This window comes from Bombus affinis, unplaced genomic scaffold, assembly GCF_024516045.1.
Source record: "Bombus affinis isolate iyBomAffi1 unplaced genomic scaffold, iyBomAffi1.2 ctg00000070.1, whole genome shotgun sequence".
NCBI lineage: Eukaryota > Metazoa > Arthropoda > Insecta > Hymenoptera > Apidae > Bombus > Bombus affinis.
Window position 1 is genome coordinate 180,860 of NW_026108823.1, and position 12,914 is coordinate 193,773.

The following is a 12,914-nucleotide window of genomic DNA, read 5'->3' on the forward strand; positions in this document are numbered from 1 at the left end:
TTATAATTTGAATCACTCGATTTATTCGACTAAAGATAATCAAGCAATAACCTCACTTTACACGTATTCTCATCACGTGAAATAGATCACATCAGGGATTTTCAAAAGTCGATGGAATATTAATAGCGATTAATTATTTATGGATGTATTCTGCACGGTTAAAGCAATCGCCTAGTGAATTATCGAGTTCCAGGAATATGAGCGGTAAACAGGATTGCAGCTATAAATGACTCTCTAACGTGTATATTAGAGATGAATTTGATCATTTATCCTCATAATATGAAATACGCTTTCAAGTGGAAATCATAATTAACAATTTCTGGCAGCGAAAAGTAAATAAATCGATACGTTTAAATCAATATTAGAATTTCTTAATATTTTTATCAAATATTTTTATCAAATATTTTAACATCGTAGAAGTGTCGTTGGAGAGAAATATTAGGTTGTTCCAAAAGTTTCTTTCGGTTTATAAAGAAATGATAGATGTACGATATTTTTTGCATTATATTATTTTATTCAATTATGTGCGATCCACCTTTCTCCAATTTAATATAAAATAACATAAAACAAAAAATGCTGTGTATCTATCATTTCTCTATAAAACGAAAGAAAATTTTGCGAAAATATAATAGAAATTTAGCTTTAACACAATATAAAAATGGATTGTTATGCCCCTAGGAGATAAGAACAATATGATTAATATTAATAATGAATACGTTAACGTAACGAAAAGCAGCTTTTGCAGAAGGCTATAACCTGAAAATGTTTACTAAAGAATGATAACATGAATTTTCTTAAGTACCCCATTTGATACTTAATCTGCTTTGTAAATACTGTACGTCCTAACTTTGAAAGAATGCAATTTTAGCCAGAATGTTTCAAATTACCTAGCCGTATTGTTTCCTTGTAATGTAATTTATATTTACATTATCTCGCGTAATTCTTTCCACTTTATTGACTTCTAAACGTTAATGTAATATAATTTTTATAATATAATTTTAATCGAAGTTATTTAAAATTTGTAGTATCTCATCCCTACTAGAATAATATTAACAAATGTGCAGAGCTCAAGTCGAATAACACCGGCTCAGATAAATGATCATCAAACTTACTTTTGTTATCGTCGATGTCAGTGATTTTGAACCAGCCAACGTCCATGGCAATCAATATTATTTAGCCGGTCTTAACGCAATGTAAAAAGCAAAAAAAAGAGGAAGGAAGGAACAGGGAAGCAAAGAGATAAAACGAATTTTTCATTTTCTCGAAACTAGATCGAGTTTCAAGCTGCTCGTAAAAGAGTCTGTAGCCAATCCGACTAAATTCGACGAACCGCGCTTGAAAATTCCCAGAGAACTGTGATAACCATCGAAATCTGTACAATTTGTCGATTCATCGCTTGATTAAAAAATGGAACAAAATGAGGCTGATCAGCCGGCCTTTCAACTTCTAATGATCTCTATCGTTTTACCCTAGGTTGAATGCTACGATATAAGCCGAAACAGCTATAAGTAGGGTTCACGTGATTGCCGCCATCTATTATTCACGCGTTACACATTCGCCAGACAGACGCGTCTAACGGTTGACATTGTTTTCTACCCTCAGTTCCAACGCAATTACGTTGCTACGTGCAATCAAGTCTCGAGTGAAGCTAATGATAAGTTGTTGTTCGATCCTACACAATTACTAAAATTATTCAAATTAAACTAATTTAGTCTAAAAAAACAAGTAATTTCGTTATATATTTCCTTTCATAATAAGCCATGGTTGGAATATAGTAGCTGACGAAAATATTCGTATATTTGTAGAAACATTTTAGGGCTGTATTATGCATAACGGCACTATAGAATTAATACTGTAACAGAATTCTACTATCATGGTTATGCTGGTAATATTCGAAACAAATCTGAAAATCTATGTAGATGTTGTAAGATATTCAGTACGAGTACTGTGCATTACTGGTATGTACATAATCACGACGAGATAAGGAAGGTACTGTTCTCTATTGCTCATCGCTACCCGTTGCTAGTAGCAACGTACTATGCATATATATCTCGTAAAGATTTTAAATGTAGCCAACGAGACCATTTTTAATATTTGACTATCGTGACCCATTACAGTTTCATCACTTTCGATTAATTGAACACGACCCGCACCTTAAGACTAAAATACACAATATAAGTATGGCACAGAAAATCTTTTAAAATTTACGGACGACTATTTATGGTATTTAAAGGCAGCAAAGATAATAATTAGCTGCGGATTTTCCTCGAATCGTAGCATACAATATGGAATCTGATTATTAAAAATTACAGTGGAAATACAGTGGATTTCCATAAGATATTCGTGCTTGTGGCATTTTGGAAATAAATTCATAACCCAAATGGACGACCTCGATACTCGAGAAATTTTGTGAAGCTGACGTCAATGGCGATATGTACTGTTGTTGTGCTATCATTTCATAGTAAGCTGTATTGATTGCACTTCTATTCACGGAATTGATTTATTCCACACAAAAGTTGACAACAATAATCGAAAAAAGAAAAATATATTACCGCCTTTCACATCAGCATACACAAGCACATAGGATTTCACACGAATATACACACTTGTAAATTCGACGAAACGATCAAATTTAATTATTTTTCGATTTTTCGGGCATCAAGTACTACATCAAACGTTACACATCAAACGTTAAAATACGGCGAGCATACAAAATGTACAAACCACTCTAAATTAATTAACTTTGAACGTTATTGATTAATTAAAACAAACCACTGTTGCGTTGAGTTTTACATTTTAAAAAGTTGTTATCCGTTTTTGCTTTGTTTAAAACTAAAAACAGGACTACGTTCATTGTAAGTCGTAAATATCCCTTTTATTTATTTAAACAAACAGATATTTAAACAAACAATTTATAAATATATAATTTATTTACGTATATTTGTAATATCTGTTTTATAAATTTGTACAACCATTTATCCATTTATCTATTTTATTTGCATATAATTTTTATAGACTTTTTTTTCTTTTTTCTTATTTTTTTTTTTTTTTTTATTTAAGAACGAAAAATTGTGATTCTATTTTAAGACATGTCAGACTGAAGCGATACGCGATATATATTTCTATTCGGATTTCACCGTCGTCGTAATCGATGCTATTGGAAACGTTTCACGATAGACGTCTTACAAGCGCTTGCAATGTCCGTCATGTGTAAGGCTCTACCACTGAATCGCGGCTGCCATTTAGTGATTAAGGTCGATCACTTAGAGACGTTAATCCGCCATAATGGTGAGCAATACATCGAAGCCATTATTGAAAGCATAGTTACGCGTTAATTTCATCGATCTTATTCACAAATAGAAGTGTACAAATTATAGGATTTCCAAATATTTAGTTTAGTTAAAAGGAGATATGAAAATGACAGGTATATTCAAAGGATAAAACAGAACCGTACGATTGTAAAGTTTCAAATCATTATAACTATTTAAATTTGAAAAATCTTACTATATTTATACAATATATTTTTATTAAGAATGGAAGAAATTTCGAAAAATCCGCCAACACTTTTTACTGTCGTCTTGAAGCACACCATATGTTAAGCTTCTTCGTCGTTACAAATTTTATCGCGGATGTAACGAACGTTTCGAACATGTAGCACGCACGCGTCAACGCCTACATTTGGATTTTAAATATATGTTTTATGCATTAAATGTATTTGTACTTTCTTGCGCAATTTCTTTTAATTTGTTACGATATGGAGGGTTTAATTACGTTTAAGATATCTATCTGAATCCTTTAAATTCAATGTTCTTTAAAACATTACGTTACGTAAAATAATCGTTTTTCCACTTTATTGTATCATAAAATAGTTACTTAAATTCATATTACTTAAAGAATCTTCCTACAGAAAGAATAAAAAAGAATAAAATCCTATATGTTAAATTTTACGTGGTTGATGGAATACATAGCGATGACGAGAACTAACTACAGACAACAAGAAACTATTAGCGAAGGCAACTGGTGACTATGAATGTCGTCTTTATAATATGTGGCGACTAAGGAGAACAACTACCAACTACGGATAACAAGTAACAACCAACTGTCTCGTTTCTAAGGGGCAACTAACTTGCAATTATCCTCCTTTGATGGTTCCTGTAGCGTGATATACGTCTTGAACGTAGTTAAAGAATATGGTCGCTGCTGAATGGCGATTTGACAGCAAGGCGATCCCGCCAGTTCAAAGCTTGACATTGCAAGCTACCGAAGACCATTAATCTTGTTATCGAATATCTAGCTTTCAGAAGAACCCTTGTGATATGATATGACGTCATGACATTTTTATGACGAAGATGAACAAACACCGACCTCTAACGAAACAAATTTTTATTAAGTGCCGTATGTGGGTTGCAGGCCGGCCAACCAAGGAAATTTATCGAATGTATAAAGTAAAATATATACGAATATATTGGATATATCATAAAATGCCCGCGTTATATCGTCTAAAGAAAGCTAAATTTAAGGAATTAAAAAATTGAAATACCAATTATAAGAGAGTTAATTAAATTCAAACCTATCGATGGTCTCATAAAGACCTATATTTCCTGGAAATTGATATCTTTCGAATTCTAAATTCTCCTTAGAAAGTATCATAGAGAAAATATGAAACTTGAAAAGTACATCACGCTGATGCCTCGATAAACCGTCGTGTCGATAAATCCATGTGTCCGAGCGATGAATTTTCCCCAAACAACAAAAAACTGAAGGGAAATCTTCTTTGAAGGACGTGACAAAAGGTAGGGGAAGCGGGAACAATGATCACGCGATAAACTGATGGTGTACGTATAGAACGTGTACGTATAGAACGTTGCGAGAGAATTATCGAGAAACAAAAAAAGAAAAAAATAATCGTTGGCCGGCGCGACTATACGCTGTCGACGGGCAAACAGCGACTGAGACTAACTGAAACGAACTCTGTCGCAGTACGAGCACGGGCTGCGTTCGCGGGTCGATCGAACACGTTCTGCGCCTCTCCTCGGCACCGGCGTCAAAGCCACCCCCGATGGCTGCAACGCACTGGTGCACTTGGTGGTCCTTCCTTTTTCGTGTGATATTATACCAGCATCTGTGATGCCATTTCAAAGACCGCAATCAAAGCATTAAATGCCAGATTAAAGCGACGCGATAATATTACCCCAATATTCGTCCGTAAATGTTACCGTATAGATGTTTAATGCTTTATTATGCTTCGATAAAGCAATAACACAGAAATAATTGCATTATTATGCTTCGAATAATTTACTATCACATGAATCGTTCCACAAGAAAACATATGTTTCACTTTTCCCCGTAGTATGATTGTAATTTATAACAAATATTTATAATTTATAATTTAAAATATTTATAATTCACTGAAAGTATCTTCCTGTCACGATTATAGGCGTAAAATGTCAAATTAAAAGTACCAAATTAAAAACATATGGTATCCCGAAACCAAACGTACGACATGGCGAATCACGATGATACGATAAAAATTGATCTATGTCTTGATTTATTCAAACAGAACGAACTTACTCGAACTTTTCCAGAATAAACGATTTATCCGATAATATCCGTCACCAGCTTCTCTTCCTTCAACGGTAACAACTGACACCGAAAGCTCGAGAGACCCGAACGGTGAGACGTACCCAGAAGCAATGCAGTTACCTGGGCAAAGAGTCCCAAAGACCAAGGACGTAGGAAATTTCGAGAAACGGAAATGGAAACTGGAGTGGCGCGTCAATCAGCACTGACGGAAACTAATAAAAATGGAAAAAACCAAACTAATTCGTTTCACAAATTATTAAAACGATATTATTGAAAATTTCACTCGATTTTCTCACTGCACACGTCAATATTTGTCGAAATATCAATATTAAAAAGTTAATAAAAAAAAATATCCTCTTTCTTCATACCTGTCTTTCTCCCGGGCGGCGAAGGAATACTAGAATGTTCGAGAACAACGGATACTTTTTGATTTTATCTCAATATCAATTTCAATCTTTTTAAACGAAATATAATCTGAACGATGAAACGTTTGATCAAATAATGTTCTTCGTTCGATGCTAAAGGAAATTGAGAAGAAACATCGAAAATTCGTTAATAAAACGAATTTCTTTGTTTCTGTTAAATAATAAACTTGATATACGTATTGGTTTTTAAAATCAATATAGCTAACCAATGGGCACACTTTTAACAAGGGTGATGGAACATACCAAAAATCTTTCAAGATGGTCTTGGCAACGGAAGAGTCGAAAATATGACAATTATGAATGAAAAATTCTAATATTTTACAGCTGGCAACGATAAACAACTCCAGATATTCTCCTAATTAATTTACAACAAATTCGCGTATATGATCGATAGCTGACGTCACTGTGTCCCACAGCCCTTGTAAAACGATAAGAATTTCCTGGAAAAACTTGTAGCCACGAAATGAAAAAGATGATAAAACTTCTAACAAGAGTACTGAGACGAGCAACTTTGTACTTACCCCTTCGGAGTAGGGAACGTGATTAAACGTCCGCGAGTTCGAAACTTTTGTAAGTCACTGCACGGCCGCTGCTTATGGTGGAAATGTAATAGATATAAGTACAGAGCGCGTGAGCGAACTAAAAACGCGATATAGGGGTAAAGAGAGAGACCGTTCCGTCCTTCTCTAATGCCCGCGTACTTGTACCGGAAATGTGTAACAACGGTAAACGAGCGCCGTCAGTGTCCACTAGTGTGCATGCCTGATTAAACAAGGACAGAAAATGCTTATATACAGCCTTCTCTTTCTATTTCCATGTCGCATCCATCTTACTATACAATAGACAGGATTCGACTATTCCATCATTATATTCGCACCCTGCTTACGTGTGAACTAACATTGCCATGACAACAAATCGTTCGTCTCCTGTTTGATGCTCAGTTTTCAACGGAGTTGAAGGGAAACTTTATAAGAGAAAGGAAGTGACGGATTGTCTCAAAGTAATAAACGAAAATTCTCGTAACTATCGAAAAACGATAGTCAATACAAGGATATCATTATCACATTTAAAACTATTACAATGAACGGTGATTTATCGCTGCAAGGTACCACAAATAAGATATCTCATAATTTGCGAAAAGACTTTGGAACTTCCATGACAGTCATGAGTGTGTTTTGTCATTGATTTGCCATATTGCGTTTTTCACAATTGTTGTTCATTTTTTGTGATATTTTACACTCGCACATAGTATCTATGATTTTTTCTTTCGATAATTCTTATAATTATTGTCAATAATTAATTATTTATAACCATTTACGCTGTATTATATATCATTAAGATTTATCTTTGCACGTATCAAGATAGTAGATAACAAAATTATGTTTATATATTTATATTATGTGTATATATTTAGATATCTTCTTAGTTGCAATTTTTTCGAATAATATCGGCGACCAATCGAAATAGAAATTAGTGCGGAAAGAGGGGAAGGAACCAAAATTTGAAAATCGACATCGGTAACTCAGTAGTTATAGAGTAACTCAATCGATAACGTAGATTAACTAGTTATAAATGAAAATATATTTAAATTCAAACTTTAAAAATTAGAAATTAAAAGGCAGAAGGCAAAAAATTATCGCCGAGGATTTATATAATAATAAATAGACAGTACATTCTTTTTGTCTGTCTTACCTAGAAATAAAACAGTTAATTGATGATTATCGTATAGTGTGTACTCATAGCATAAAATTTGTTCAATGAATTAAAAATTATATTTTTTAGATATGTAGACATTAGCGATGTATTAATCCGGGAAGCTCGTCTACCTCGGAAATATCGAGTCTGCGACAACGTCGATTTGGAAATTATTCTTACAGAATATGAAAATTATTACAAGATGAAATTCCAAAAATATCCTATATTGTGCAAGAAAATAACTGAAAAGGAAATAAAGACGAGGGAAATGACAAATGCGAACAAAGTGTAAGAATTTAAATTATTTAACACTATTCAACGTTCTCAACGTATTCAACGTATCGATTACAATATCATTCAATCTTTGAAGAAGTAGTAAAACGTGTCAAATCTGTTAGCAAACAAACGAGAAGTGAGTCTGTATCTGGGTCTGTGAAAGGGAGGAATGCACAACAGAAGATGAGGGGTGATGCTACGGATGATATTAATCTCGCAATGACAGTGACATCAATTTTCGCCAATGAAAGCGATGAATCTTCATCAGAAGAGGAGAGCTATTTAACATCTTAATGGAACAATCCACGCAATCAAAGATATCAAAATAGGCTCAGAAGCTTTATATAGACAATCTGGAATTATGGAAGATTATTGAAGACATTTCATGCGTAAGTTATTTTCGATTAATATACGTATTGTAAATACTGATTTCAGTAAAGCTTTAAATAACGAATTACATAACACTTACGGAAATTAATACGGAGATTATGCGCCATTTCATCTTTGTATTGTCGTAGGAAATCATACTGACAAAATTAAATGTATATTGGGACAACATCGTAGGCCTAGAGGAATGTAAATCTGCTATTAAGGAGGCCATTGTGTATCTCCTCAAGTACCTTATCTTTTTTAAAGGCCCATTTTCTCCCTGGAATGTCAATGCACCTTTTTTAACATAACGGCCAGCTCATTGGTGAGCAAATGGAGAGGTGATTCCGAGAAGTATATCCGTGTAAGTTGATTTCCTTTGTCTATGAAGAAGAGATTCTGGAATATATCATATATAATAATAATCATATATAAATAGAATAGTTACATTAATACATTTGTTAAACTGAACAGGTTTTATTTGAACTTGCCTATAATTTTTCGCCTACAATTATTTTTATCGACGAGATTGACTGGATAGGCACAAATAAAGGAGTAAACTGTACATTGTCTGAACCTGCAAAGAGATTCAGATCAGAACTTCTTTCTAGATTGGATGGATTAGTATCTAACGAAAATTCTAATGTAGTTCTTTTGGCTGCAACTAATTGCCCTTGCTATGTATATCACGCTATTTCAATGTTTTCTAAGTAGAAAATATCTTAATATCATAATTATTCATTATCTTAATCTTAATTATTGTGTTGTGCGGAATATTCCTTTGTTATTATTAATATAACAGAACAATAATATTTATTGTAAATATATTATTAGGGACATTGATGCAGCTTTACGCAGATGCCTTGAAAAGAAAATATACGTATCATTACCAAATGAAGTTACTCGACTTGGTATGTTCAAATTATACCTTAGCAACCAGTTATTAGAGAATATGGATGTTGTAAACCACATAATAAAATCTACTGAAAAATATTCTTGCGTGGATATAAAATTGCTTTGTAAGCAAGCATGGCTGCTCGAAATAAGTCCAATATGGGAAAAACTTGAAAAAAAAAAAAAAAAAAAGAAACATCTGTTACGACTTTGAAATATGAATTAAAGAATTATGAAATAATAGCAAAATTGTTAAAAAACAATGTCACCTACAGTTACGGATGTGGATAGATATGAAGCGTGGAATAAATATGTATGCCATAAGAACATATTTTAAAAAATATAAATGCTTATCATATAAAAATATAAAAATATAAAAATATAAAAATATAAAAATATAAAAATATAAATGGTTATAAATTATTAATATAATTATCGTTCGAAAAATTGTTCGTGTGCGTGCATTTATGTGATCGCACGGGCTATAAACAAGTTTGAAATGTTCGTTCTACATATATACGTGGTATACATATTCCCTTATAATATATAATATGTGTAATCTGAGTGATAATATATCCACGTATTACATATGTGTTAGTGTATTTTATCGATAATGTGTCTTTTATTTCCTCTTATCTTATTGACGCATGTATGGGCGCGTATATGCGCCGGGCGAAAGCTATGGTTATATATGGGATTGTTAACAAATAAAAATTAATCTAGGTGTTATTAAAGAAATTTGTTTCACCTTCTAAACTTTTTGATGATTGGTTTACTTTGAATATTTTGCATATTTTTGCATATCATGAGCATTTTGTACATTTCTATACATTCAAACTTTCTATGAATATAAAATGATCCGCACTACTATCTACTTCATAGTATACTCTATACGTTTAAAATGCTCCATTAGAAGCTTAAATCTATCAAAATACAGCTCCTAGGGAAATGTGAATTTTCACATGAACACATAATATCGATTTTCTCATTGAAACGTATAGGCAGGTATATACTAGCATAAGCCACCTTCGGCATTTGGCCGTATGATGCAGCACTAGCTCTGTAACATAGAAAACCATAGGCGTCAGTTCTTCTTATTTCCTCTTTGATATATGTTTACTTTAATGTCACTTATTCAGACGCTTGATACATTGTCGGAATGAAATTTTAGTAATGTGCAAGTAATTTTGAGTAGATTAATAAAGTATAATAAGATATCAGATTCATGTACGTAGATTCAAGTGACATCAATCTTTATGTCTAGTATATACATGTGTATTGATCTATAAGTCAGTGTTAAAATAACAAATAAATGGCAGAAGAAGGAAAGAAGATTTCCTTCGGTTTTGCGAAATCTATTAAGAAACCTGTGTTAAAAAATGCTATTCCACAAGAAAAAAAGAAAGTTGATTACATTGAATGCCTTGATGAGAAAGGTATTAAAGTAATAGGGTGAGTTCAAAAAGTAAAATTTATAATCAAGAAACATATAACCTCAACCTAACCTATAAAAATCACCAATAGCGGAATATATATATTTGAAAACAATTTTTTTATTTCAATGAGGAAGAAAAAAAAGATGAACCTCTAATTATTCCATTACTAGGTTCAAAAACCTGGCATGATAGAATTCTTAATAAAATAGATGCAGACATTTTCCTTCCGAAGGCAGATAAGGAAAAGGTAGGAGACGCTAGTGTTAACGAGGCAAAATCAAAGCTATCTAATGGAAAAACATCGCCAATAATATCAATAAAGAAAGAGCCAGTTGAAGATAGTGAAAATAAAGTTGTTACTTTAGAAGAGCAAGCGACTAAAGAAATCATTGGGGAACTTAAGTCAAAGAATAAATATGAAACTAAAACAAATGATTTAACTTTACCTTTAGTAGAAGATGAATCATTAAGAGGCAAAGAACAGGTACGTTATCAACATATTGATGTGCAATGCACAGATGTATTACATTTGCATATTATAAATATCGTTTTGTATTTTTCAGTCTACGTTAGAAGATTATGAAAAAATTCCTATTGATGCTTTTGGTGTAGCAATGTTAAGGGGAATGGGATGGCAACCAGGAAAGGGAATTGGTTGAAATGAAAAGTATGAATTTTACTCTGGATTAAATTAATTATATGTATTTAATACATCACTTATTGGAAAGTAAACAGAGAACATCATTTTTTATTTCACAATCGTTTATTCTAACTATTACAGATTAGTAGCAGCTGTCATACCAGAATTACGACCAAAAGGTATGGGTCTTGGAGCAGACAAAGTAGCATTGCAGAAGAAAAATACAGATTTCAAAAAAGAAGAGGAAGAAGTTAAAATCGAGAAAGGAACATTTGTGAAAATTATAGCTGGAGAACAAAGTAATAATTATGGTCAAATAGAAGGATTCGATGATGATGCAGGAAGGCTCATAATAAAACTAGCTCTTGGTGGAAATATAATATCTGTAAATGAATTTATGGTACAGCCAGTGACTAAATCAGAATATTCTAAGAACTCAAAAGTTCAAAGTTAATATGAAGTGTTAGTTTTTCATTAAGGGACATTTAAGAAAATAAATTTGAATTGACATATACATATAAAGACATAATCGGACATGTAGAAAAACTAATTCAAGAGTACCTGTAAGTGTGTTGTTGCATGCAATTTTTTAAAGGTCCCTTCTAATTTTATATAAAATATGATAAATGTAGATCGGTCCGTCGTGTCCAGTAGTTGGGTGACTAGTGGGTTGTGGTGGTTGTTGACTCTTGTGTTATATCTGCTTCTGGACTTGTGTATTTCATCTTTGACTGTAGGTATCTTGATGTCACGGTGGATTGTTTCGTTGGTAACATACCAGGGTGCATTTGATAGGGATCTTAGCGTTTTCGATTGGAAGCGTTGGAGTATTTCAATGTTGGAATTACTTGCTGTTCCCCATAGTTGGATTCCATAGGTCCAGACAGGTTTTATTACGGCCTTGTAGAGGATTATTTTGTTCTGTATGTTTAGTTTGGAGCGTCGGCCCGTGAACCAATAGAATTTTCTTAATTTTTCCTTTAGTTGCTTTGTTTTTTCTGAGATATGTTTTTTCCAAGTTAGCCTCCTGTCCAGGGTCATGCCCATGTATCTTACGGAGTCCTTGCTTGGGATTATTGTGTTGTTAATGGTGACCTGGGGGCAGGTTTGTTTTCGGAGCGTGAAGGTTACATGAGAGGATTTTTTTTCGTTTATTTTGAAACCCCATTTTTGGAACCACTTTTCCATGGTGTCGATACTTCGCTGGAGAGTGGATGAGGCAATTGCCGGGTCTGCGTGGGTAGCTAATAGTGCTATGTCGTCGGCAAATGTTGCTATTGTTACCTCGTTTGCTATAGGTAAGTCGGCAGTGTAGATGGAAAACAGTAGGGGTCCGAGGACACTACCTTGGGGTATGCCGGATTCTATTGGGAATGTTGCGGAAGTGGCGCCTAGACATTTAACTATGAATTGTCTGTTGGTTAGGTAGGATTTTAAGATGGAGTAGTATGGATGAGGTAGGATCTTTTTGAGCTTGTAGAGTAGCCCTTTATGCCATACTTTGTCGAATGCCTGTTGGATGTCTAGGAATACCGCTGAGCAGTATTTTTTCTTTTCAAGGGTTTGGCTGATCATGTGGGTTATGCGGTGGATTTG

At 33.3% G+C, this 12,914-nt stretch overlaps 3 protein-coding genes and 1 long non-coding RNA gene across 12 annotated transcripts in view; 2 read left to right on the top strand and 2 right to left on the bottom strand.

Annotated features, from left to right (window-relative positions):
- LOC126927025 (uncharacterized) overlaps positions 1-12,914 on the bottom strand; it is a 97,555-nt gene that overhangs the window by 60,203 nt on the left and 24,438 nt on the right. The window lies entirely within an intron of this gene.
- LOC126927049 (uncharacterized) overlaps positions 1-12,914 on the bottom strand; it is a 97,154-nt gene that overhangs the window by 12,669 nt on the left and 71,571 nt on the right. The window contains exon 1 of one of the 4 annotated variants that reach the window (XM_050743382.1): positions 1,113-1,380. The exons of the other annotated variants lie outside the window; for them this stretch is intronic. The gene's annotated coding sequence lies outside the window, so the exon portion shown is untranslated. Of the gene's footprint in view, positions 1-1,112; positions 1,381-12,914 lie in introns of those variants that run through there. 4 annotated transcript variants of the gene reach the window in all.
- Positions 8,047-8,585, top strand: LOC126927098 (uncharacterized). The gene is made up of 2 exons (XR_007715157.1): positions 8,047-8,368; positions 8,498-8,585. It is a non-coding gene; the product is annotated as an uncharacterized LOC126927098 (long non-coding RNA).
- LOC126927035 (G-patch domain and KOW motifs-containing protein-like) overlaps positions 10,453-12,914 on the top strand; it is a 93,791-nt gene continuing 91,329 nt past the window's right edge. Inside the window, exons 1-4 of one of the 6 annotated variants that reach the window (XR_007715104.1) lie at positions 10,456-10,678; positions 10,849-11,162; positions 11,242-11,375; positions 11,460-11,497. Coding sequence is in view for 5 of the 6 variants with exons in the window: in XM_050743356.1 (XP_050599313.1) it covers positions 10,555-10,678; positions 10,849-11,162; positions 11,242-11,337 (534 nt within the window). In the remaining variant the exon portion in view is untranslated. Of the gene's footprint in view, positions 10,695-10,848; positions 11,163-11,241; positions 11,376-11,459; positions 11,503-12,914 lie in introns of those variants that run through there. The other 5 variants (XM_050743356.1, XM_050743353.1, XM_050743354.1 and 2 more) reach the window with 5 other exon arrangements.